Consider the following 10,914-nt stretch of genomic DNA (forward strand, 5'->3'; position numbering starts at 1 on the left):
AGGTTTTTGATTTTCTGTCTAAAAGCTTTTGATATTTTTTAAAGCAGGACATCTTTTGCCGATGTGTAACTTCCCTGACAAATAACTTAAGTCATTGAAGTCATGAATATAATTTTTTTAACAATGAATTGCAATTATAAAGAAGATTTTTATTTAAATTGATATTAAAGAATAATAAGAAAATATGCATAATTAGGTGCAATCTTGGTGCAAATATTATTCTTGTACTTGCACTCTAAACAAATAGAGTTGTCTAGAATACGTAAAATGTTTTCTGTTGGGTTGACAATTTCTTTTTCAATGTCAAAACTGGTCTGTGAATACTAATTGAGCTAAATGGGGAAAAAAAAAGAAACTTGATGTTATTTATTGATATCTTGTATGATATTATATAAGAAACTTGTCCAAACTGTCCTACTAAGCTATGTTCTGCATTTGGAAAAGCTATCTAACCAACAGTGACACATTAACCAGATATGAGCTATATCTCCTCAGTTATCTCAGTTGTACCAGTTTTGACATTGATTGTGAAATTAACTTTGTCCTCTGGTCATTTTTGCAGAAGCACACATCTACTTTCCTCATGTTATTGAGCCTGCATCCCTCTTGGTAACCTCAATTTCCTGCCATATAGAGTATTCATCAAACAGTTTAGTGACTTGACATAACCTCAAATTCATGCAATTCAAGTTTACACTGAAGTTTACACTATGCAAGACTCATACAATGACACCTATCATTTCTTACTTTCATTTAATCATTTTTAACACTGACTCAATGGAGAAACATTCTATTCACCAACATGAAATGTAAATGTATTTTATATTGTCAATTTTGATAGGATTTTAAAAAAAAGTTATGTATCGTGTCATTTTGGATCAGACATACAGCACACTGGATGCTTGGTGACTAAAACAGTGGACAGAGTTGTTCTGATTAGGTGGAATACAGATTGCATCCATCTTGGCCCCTGGGAAGAAAAAAAACCAATCAAGAATGAAAGCACATTCCCCCACAGCTTTCTTTTATTAGTTTCTCTTGCAATAAAGTATGTTACTGTATATGCAGTCAAGAGGCGACAGCATCGTGCTGTGTGTACTATGTGGCTCTCTGGACTGTAGGATCTATATTACAGACACAAAAACCACTTGCTGTCCATGGCTACAGTATCCACAGAAGCTAAAAATGACTTTGGTACCGACCGCAGAACCCCACTGGTCTCTGCAAGCTGCTTCACAGCTCAATTCACCAGTATGGCCCAGCAGGTGGCAGTTGCCACGGTTTCCCCGCAACTGTGCCCAATCCCCAAGGCCTGTGTCAAACTCATTCAATATCACAGACTGTACGGATGTTCCACTCCTCAATTGCAATGAGCAGGAAAAAGAGACATGGTCCTTCTGCAGTCCATGATAACATTATTCACTCAACAGATGGACATGGAGATAGGAACACATCTGTGGACATGAGTCAAAGCGCCGCTTCAATCTGCTGTTGTACTTTATGGGAGGTGAGGGAAGAAAAGTGTCCATGTTAACGGCCATAAGGTGAATCAGCAGTCGTGCACTTAAATGCCCCTTCAGCTGCTCAGGAGAAAATGAATCCTGGGAGAGAATCAGCCAGAGCTTTCCTCAAGGTCGTTGGTGCTTGGCCACTTTTTAAGTGGCCTTGCCAACTGTAACAATCTCTGCAGAAACAATCGCAGCACCAATCCAATTTGGCCCGGCTTCTTTTCTTTTCTCTTTACTTCAGTGCAGACGGCTGCATAGCCTCACTTTTGTTTTGCCCGGCTGAAAGCAGAGCATGAATTGATGACCTTATGAATCTCAAAAGAGCTCGGCAAATCATTGCGGTAAATCTCACCCCAGCACATTAAGCATGACCGCAGGCGTTTTCCTCTCAATTTTTTTCTTTTCTTTCTTTCTTTCTTCCTTCTTTGTCCATCTTTCTCTCACTCTTTCCCTCCTACAAGTGCTCGGGGGTCTTTGAGAGCGGCCAACTTTTTGAGGATTGTTTTCATGTGCTGCTAATTAATTGCCTCTAATTAATGGTTGTTTATGGTTTGCTAATGAAGTGGCTCAAAGCTTACTACTCCTGATGTTGAGGCTCTTGTCTTATGCCCAAGAAAGCGATAGAAAAAATAGACGAATAGAGACAAACATCAGAGAGAGCGTAGGGGTGCATCATCAGGGATGTACAGTGAAAGCTGCAGTAGATATTTTTTTTCCAGTAGCTGTGTCAACAATCACTAGGCATCAGTCCAGAATGGAACGGGGCAATCTCAGTTTGATCTATTGGCAGCTGCTGTTATCACATGTCTTTCAATGAGTGATACTGTTTGTTAGTGCAACCAGCAAAACAAAACACAGGGTTTTCTGTAAAATTTGCAAAGATCAACTGTGGTGATCTTAAACCAACATCCTGATTACTCTCCCAACTTCAAGTGTTCTTTCAAACTGAATTAATTAAGTCTGGTCAAACTCAAGTAAAGAACACTGAAAAAGTCATTACTGAGGTTTCTGAAATCACTGACACTTTATCTATGCCAGACATGGTCACAGCTCAAATGAATTCCCCATTCATGGCAGAGACATTTTGAGAGTTTTCTAAGATAGAAAACTCATCTGAGACCTCTTCAGCATTGTTGTGTCCGCCTACTGAAAATCTCCATCTGATTTCCCAGTAGATAGTGTACTGCGTTGACTGGCAATTTTCAGCATCCGACAATCTTATCAAAGCGAACCTATTAATGGCAATGATACGAAGACGGATTGTAAATGGCAGACAGATGAATAGCCCGGTGCGTGTGTGGGTGTTTAATTCTCCAAGCTGAAGTACCATGTAGCTTCTCTGAAAGTGGAGGAGGACTAGCCATGAGCAGCTGGGAAACAATTTCAATACTTGTTTGCTTGTGTCTATGTGTGTGTGTGGGTGTGAGAGTGTGTGTGCATCCTGACCTCATCGATCATGACACCTTATCCCTGTGGTGTGGTCACCTACACAGTGCTTGCCCTCTCTCTGTCTTTATCTCCGTGTATCACCAATCCATCTCTCTGTCTCCCCTCCTCCTCATCCTCCTCCTCCTCCTCCTCACCCCCATCCTTTTCTCACACCAGCACCCTGTACTTTTCTTTTTCAGTCCCACCTTCTTAATCTCATCCTTCCTTCCTTCCTTCCTCACTTTTTTTTTTTGCCTTCTAAAGCCATCATTCGCCACAGCGGGAGTTGCTCTCCCTCCCTTGTCTTTTTTTTTTTTTTTTTTAACACCCTTTCATTTTAGAGCTGAAATCCTGCAATCATTCACTCGTTTGTTGGACTCTCTGCCTGACTTTCTCCTCTGCTCTGCTCCTCCCTGCTTCACTGGTCTGTGACGCATGCCCCTGGTGCTTTCCCTCCCCTCCCTGCTCCCTTCTTTCGCTCTTTTATACACTGTGCAGCCAGCCATCTCTCCCTCTCTCCTCCTCTCTCTTTCACTCTCCCTCTCTGACCCCATCAGTCCTTCGATGCCCAAGCTAAGCCTTGTAACTCTTCATCAGCCAGCCCCCACTGGACACACAGACCTCCCAAGGGTAAGGGGAAATGGGGTCTTGTTGGCAACCTCGTGCCCAGCATTGACAGTTTCACCTAGGTGTAAGTCCTTTTCTGATCCTCCTTACCCCCGGACGAGCACCTCATTACCAGCCATCCTCCCCTCTTCTCTTGTGTCTACATCAAGTCTTTCAGACGGAATGTGTATTAGCCTCCACATTGGCAGAGTACACAGTTTCCAGCTCTTCAATTTTAGGCACTTGCCCTTTTCAGCTCAATCAACCTCTCTTGTCCAATCACAGCTAGTGAGGGCTCCGTCACAGCGCCTGAGTGGGGATAATCACCTTGGTTACCGGCGTTACCGGAGGCCGCTGTCTGGCCACGTTAGCACTGTGCCCTGCGGGAGCTGTGGAGACAGGTGTCACAGCAGCGAGGAAGGGTGTTAAACAAGCCCAGGGCCACAAAGGAGGTATAAACATTTACTTTTAGTCATGGAAACTGTGTCACCAATAGTGAGGAATGCTCACCCCATGGCTTTAGTGTATTGTAATGTTTTTCAGACTCGCGATTCCATCTTTCTCCCTCTGTCTCTCTTTCCTGACTGCAATTCAACCCTGACTGACTTTAAACATAATTACACCTTGTACCCCGGTAGAAAGAATACATAGCAACTGCCTATGCAATCTCAGAACCCATCGGCTATCTGTCTGACGACGATTTAGCCTCTGGGGGCAACAGCCAATATTTCAGGGATTCCAGTTTAGCAAGCGGATATCCAGATAACAGATAACGGATATCCTGGCCAAAACTTCCTCTTCCGTGCACCGGTCATTGTTTATAGTCGAATTAGCAACTTGAGACGGTCCGGACGACAAGTTGGCTAATCTCTATAAACAGATATATGCATATGAATGCCTATAATTTTATTTTAAAAGCTAATAAAAAGCTAAAACGTCATCAGACGATAACCAATGGGTACTGAGATTGCATTTCTGCCAATGCATTAGCCTCATTTGCTCTCCACACGGAATGTTTACCTGCATGCAACCAAAGCCAGCTCAAACGTGATTGGTCAATACTATTCAGACTACAAAATGGAATACAAACATTAACAACAATGCTTCTAGTACCAAAATCTTTTCCTGTTGCCTACAGATTCTGCATTCATATGCAGATATCTGTTTAGAGAGATTAATACCTATGTGTAGTATAGTAGCAGTAATGCCAAGAAGCAGTGCAGAGGGAATCATTGTTTACTGATTTCACACCTTCATGGCAAAGACAAATATACAAGGAGATGGGTCAGCGGCTGGTGAAAAGCTGCTGGCTCAGGGGACATCAGGTCACAGTGTGGAAAGCTGCACCCAGGGAGGGCGTTTCACTTTTGCATTGAGCCAATCACATCGGATGGAGTTAAGAGTGCTGGATTGATTGGCAGGCTTCAGATGCCAGCAAATGGATGAGACGTCCTTGGTATCCTACTCAACATTAAAAAACTTCAGCTGGAAAGTTGGTGAAACGCCAGTTGTTCTCAGAGAGCGACACATAAGGACGACATAGATCACCATTATGATAATCACAAGCGGCACTGTCTGGGGAATAGTAATGGGAAGGAGATGAGGTGGCAGCCATAAAGAGTGTGTCTACATTAGCACTGGTCTGATTAGATTGACAGAAAGTTTCACTAATGGACAATTAAACAAATGGTAAAATGAGATATAAGGCTTCAATTACCTATTGGTGTCTTTGTTTGCCCCTTCCAGTCATTGTGCCTCATGTATTCTGTTTACACACAAAGTTCTCCATAAGAACAAAAAGTACACTGAAATGCAACCCAGTATACTGTAAACAGGATGTGAAAAAGGGATATGGAATGGACTGAAATGGGAACAAAATGACTCGTAATGTCTTATTTCCCTTTATTTCTATTCAAATCAATGTAAAAATAAAATCCTTTCCGGACCCAGTCTACGATGCAGGAGGGGGTTATTGAGATGCAATCATTGTGTGAAACAGCAGTTCAAAACAAGGAATTACGGATTGCGTTGAAGACTGGGGGGCAGATTAGAAGATAATTACTGTAAAATACCTCACCTGCACTAAACGGTGAGCCCAGGAACTTCTTCTACTCTACGAGTAATGGACCCATAAATGCCTAAGGGAGAATAAAACCACCCAACACTAAGCTCTGCAACTCTTTCAGTCGTGACTTGCCCAAGAAGCGACACAGTCCAATTTGTTTATGGAGCTTATGCCGAGGCAGTTGCTCGACTGAGATAGTGGGCCACCCTGTCAGGACCCTTTAAGACTGCATCAGTTGATCAAACGGGGCCGTGCACAACAACAGCAGTGTATTTCTAAAATAGGCTCATTTCAGCTTCTCTTGTGTTGACGGGCATGCCAGCTCTGTCTGCCAAGTTCAGGTTGTCCTATTATTTAAACCTACAAAAGACAGGGAATCACAGGGAAAAAAAATCTAACACTGAGAAATTTCATTGTGTACTGGGCTCAAATTTTCACCATGAACCAGCAGATGGCAGGGTAGAGAGCATGGAAGGGAGGTTTCGCTCATTTTAATTAAATTGTCGACAAGTTTATTTTATTTTTGGGGGTGATTTATCCTCCAAGGTTTGGATCAAAGGATAAACCTTGGCTTAGGTGAAGACTTTTTCAGCGCATTAGAGAACAAAGAAAGACACTGAAATAGCAAGCCTAGCGTAATGTGGTAAGTAAAAAGGCAATGTTAACTCTGGCATGATGCAAACTGCACCTGACAAGCATCAAAAATTTCAATTCGGCTCAGACAAACTCTTGTGTAAGCAATCCTTTTCCTATGTTCCGAAGAAACTCATTTACTATGTAAGCTATCTGTAGGTAAGTGTACTGTGTGTACGTGTACATGTGTGTTTCTGCATGTATGTGTTTGCCCGTATGCATCCATATTTTTAGTTTTTGTGTACAGCATTTCCCTTGATGTTTGTGTTTACACGCCAGGCCTCCCTTCTGTGACTCACAGCGACATTGATTTATGCATGGCCTCTGTGTGTGTGTGTGTCTGAGAGTGTATTGTGTGTGAGTATATGCTTGCACACATATACCAGCTATAATTGGTATTCAAATCTCCTCCCACAAGTACGTCCAACTGCTGCCGTTTTTCAACCACCAGAGCCCAAGCCAAGGTCCAAACAGCATGATGGGGAACAAGCCTTAACGGATGGCTCTCATTGCACACATTCAAATAAACAAATGGAGGTGATTTAATGCACACTGCGATAAGGCAGGTGGTAATGGAGGCATAGGAGAGGAATGGGGAGGAGGTGGAAGAATAAACGTGATGGAGGGATGTGTAGTAGCTATTAGAGGTGGGCAAGCAACTGAGGTGGAGTTAACGGCATTTGTTACTTTACGTGGGGTGCAAGTTTGGCCCACAGCTGCTGTGGATCAGCCACCCCCACAAAGCCATGCACTCAGCGCACAAACACACAGCACTGACTTTGTGTGCATGTGTCCCTCAGGCCTGCCCGTCAGACATACTGTGAAGTCTTTCTGCCTTCCTTCTTCTACTCTTCCTTTCTCCCTTGCTCTTCTCTGCCTTTTTTACTCTCTCCATCTTTCCATGCCCTCTGTCGCTCCTTCATTCTACAAAGGACGACCAAGTGTTTCAGCTTCAGCATCTTCACAGCACCCTCTCAATCTATCTGTCCAGTTGTCTGTCTATCCACCCAATCAATCTGTGCATCTCTATCCTGCCATAGTAACTACCGTCAACCCTCATCCCCTCCCACCCTCTCGCTCCTTTCCCTTTCCTCTAGATTACTTTTGCCAAGGACCAAGACATGCTGATTTGTTATCAGAAACACAGTTTCTTAACGCATGCACTGTTTGTACGGATATGTGCGGGGTGCTCAGAAACAGACCATCTTTACACTTCCTCCTCTCTCTCCTTCCTCCATCCACCCCCTGCCTCTAACATACCCCCCACCCCCCCACTCCCTGCCCCCCTGTCTCTCCCGGCCCCTGTCAGTGGCTAGATTAATGACAGTGATCAGTGAGCAGCCCCCAGCAGAGGTTGCCTGCAGCTCAGGCAAAACCCGGCACTGTAAGCAGCACACACACACACACACATACACATACAGAGACGTGAAGCACATTTCCATGCAGCACACGAGCATATTCATAAACGACTGCCTGGACACAAACACACACACACACACACACAAACAACCCTCTTACAGAGTACTCCAGTTAGACTAACATACAAATGCCTCCACGCTCGTGCATATAAATCAACCCTCCAGTGTTCTTGGAGCATACATACAAATAGACACACGCACTAACATACACGAGGGAAGAAATCAATGCGCAGGCCATGGTGAGGTTGGTATCAGTGCAACCAGGAGAATGGCTATGGAGCAATGTAGCGCTCTCCCTCTATACAAAAGACACAGCACAGAACAGCACAGGTCTGACTGTGACAATATCCGACCTTGCACTTAACCCCTTCACTGCCTCAGGACAACGTAAACAAAGCACAACCACCAACAGGACAGAAACCAGTGAAGCAACATCTGTGCATACCCGCACACTTCCTTGTTACTATTTCTGCTCAAGTAGAAACACTGGAATTTAATAAGATTTGTTATGAGTCTGCACTTCAATCTACATCCAAGCAGATGGCACAGAATACCACTGAAGACAGAAGTTGCTTAGAGTCATAATTAAGCCTAATCCAAATCCATGTTTTTGAAATAGATGCACATGTTATAATGACTGTAAAATATATGGTGCCTATAAGGGAATAGTGCAGGACTGTCCCAGACTGAGATGCTCCAGGGGGAGAATGATAGCAACAAAGGCACAGCAGGTGCCTTTACAGGGCTTTATAATAGATTGCTGGATGTTATTGTATCGGATAAGGTGAGGTCTCAAAGGTCCTTTCAGTCCCCAACAACACTGCAGGATATCATAGCAGTATAACACCACTGCCGAGTCTGGTGTGTCACACACATCTGGTCCACTGCGGGCATTTGTTATGAGCTCTCATGTGGCTGTCAGCATATTCAATCGGAGCCCACTACATGCATAGCTGTATGCACAGGCGCACACTCGGCATATGCCACAGCCTCCCGTCCCGTCACGCATACAGCAGCTATGATACAGTACACCCCAATCACCGTCTGTCCGGAGAAGAAAATCAAAATACTGTGACGCACGAGAGTCAACAGTGCATGGGCTGATTTCACAATATATTTCTACGTGGGCAAAAAGTGACATGGAACCTTCTCCTTTCACTTTTGTTTTCATCTCAAGGTTTTCTGGGGTCTTTCCAGCTTGCGTGTAGTGGTCAACACAATGACTCATACTCAAGTAGCAGAAAGGATGTAGCACAGACTTGCGCAAAGGGCTTTGATTCTAATTACACAGTGATGAATACCAACAGTGGTCCGCAGTATGATTGTAAACTGGAATATCCGCACGTGTTGTCCCGCCGTGCGCTCCTTGTACCTCTCTTCTCAGAATAGACCCAGTGCATTTCAAGCGTAATTCAGCTTCATCTTTGAGGACTTAGACAAACTTGAAAAGCCCCAACACATCGAGACGGCTTAGCACTCTTCTCATTCACATCACACTCATTCACTCTCTCTCGTTCCAGCCTTACCAGTGCGCGCCAAGCAGGCGACGGTTATGATGGTGAGAGGGACGCAGTAGTTCCACAGGGACGCGAACGCCATCGCTGTCGCTGATATTCCCCTCTGATGTCTTCCTCAGTATTCCTCTTCCTTGGAGAAATCAGAGTGACATGAACCCGCAGGTTCACTCTCCGACAGCGCCTTCAGCGTCTGTGTATGTGTGTGTGAGTGCGCGCGCTTGCGACTGTGCGTGAACGAGTGTGTGTTTTATCAAGCGCTCTGTGCGTAACAGCAGGTCTTTACATAGTAATGCTCCCTCGCATACACACCCACTTTCTCTCTCTCAGTATGCCTCAGTATGATGGCTTGGCCGGTTTTTCTTGGTTACTTTACATTGTAAATATATTTAAAAGCTTGCCAATAGGGCGGGCCTGTGTGTCTTTCTGACCAATTGCAGAGAGCAGGAGCAGGTGGAGGGGTGTGCGGATAAGAAAGAGGGGTTGGGCTTTAAAAAAGAAAGACTACACAGGAGGAGAAGCAGGGGAGGGAAGAAGGGATGCATCTTCCAATTAATTGAAATCAATTCGCTCTAAATGTGATTGATAGCCAACATTAATTTTCCGACGCAAATAACCAATTTATTTCAAATTCAGTCTCACAGACAGAAATGGACGTGTGGCACAAAGATGACGAAAATGAAACTGATGTTTATTGTTTGAAGAGACAATAATGTTGAAGTCCTCTGAAGTCAACTGGAAAAACTGATTCATCTGCATGCCATTTATCAAGTAGAGGACTGGCCTACAGCCTACTCATCTTTCCCACATTTGAAGACTGATATGGTGGCAGATCTTATTTTCTGTGATTTTCTTTTTCCTTATAGGCTAATTGATGGAGCAACAGAACACATGCAGCAGCCTTTGAGTGTTGTGAGAATGGGGGACATTCTGTTGCAGCTGCTTTGTCTCCAAAATGTGCATAGGACTCATCAAGGAGTGCAGGGAGCAGACCTGAGTGTATTCGGTTAAATCACCGTTCACAATGACGGTAATGGCCCGGAGCAAAAACTTGTGCTCCGGACCAGCCAGTGTTCCTGCTCATCTGTAGTCTGGGCCTATTAGGACCTGCTGAAGGGGATCTTTAACTTTAGCATCACGCTGTGGCCACAGTTTACCCATAATTGTGTTTTCCAGTCAGAGAGTGCTGCTCCATTATGAAAATTGTTTCTCTTTCCACGTCTCTTTTTTCCCTCCTGATCTTATACCATGGGCTTGAAGCCTCCAAGGCTTGAAGGCGTCCTTCTGAAACTGTATCTTTGGCGCCTCCCTCAGGTGACATTAGGTATAGCAAGTCATGGGTCTCAAATCTGCTTTGGCTTCTCTCTCATCTGTCACAAATCCTCCAGACACTTTGGTCAGTTTGGTTCAAACTGTCAGAAAAGTTCAAACAGCCAGTAAAGCATCAAAGCAGATGATTAACATTAATATTAATATAGCTACCCTTGACTTCCCTAAAGTTGCTTTGAACCCACCTCATATCTGATCTCTGACTACATGGATCTGTGTGAAATCTTTAAGTCTTAGCTTCAGGCTCTCTTCTCTTGGTGATTTCCTCCACCACACAAGTTTTAACCTTGTTGTTTTGGCGAGGATAATATCTGCCCCACTCATTCCCCAATTCCCATCCCATCCCATTTTTCCCTGTCAGCCTCTCTGCGAGTGTTTGTTCCCTGGTTGGCAGGGAGTCGGTGGCAGCAGCT

At 44.1% G+C, this 10,914-nt stretch overlaps 1 protein-coding gene across 1 annotated transcript in view; it reads right to left on the reverse strand.

Moving 5' to 3' along the window:
* Positions 1 to 9,537, reverse strand: part of cadm4 (cell adhesion molecule 4) — a 154,126-nt gene extending 144,589 nt beyond the window's left edge. The window contains exon 1 of the mRNA XM_044359121.1: positions 9,185 to 9,537. Coding sequence (XP_044215056.1) covers positions 9,185 to 9,257 — 73 coding nt within the window. The 5' untranslated portion in view covers positions 9,258 to 9,537. The remainder of the gene's footprint in view (positions 1 to 9,184) is intronic.
* Positions 9,538 to 10,914: the final 1,377 nt, after the last annotated feature.

The sequence above is a fragment of the Thunnus albacares genome, chromosome 8, assembly GCF_914725855.1.
Source record: "Thunnus albacares chromosome 8, fThuAlb1.1, whole genome shotgun sequence".
In the NCBI taxonomy this organism is placed as follows: Eukaryota; Metazoa; Chordata; class Actinopteri; order Scombriformes; family Scombridae; genus Thunnus; species Thunnus albacares.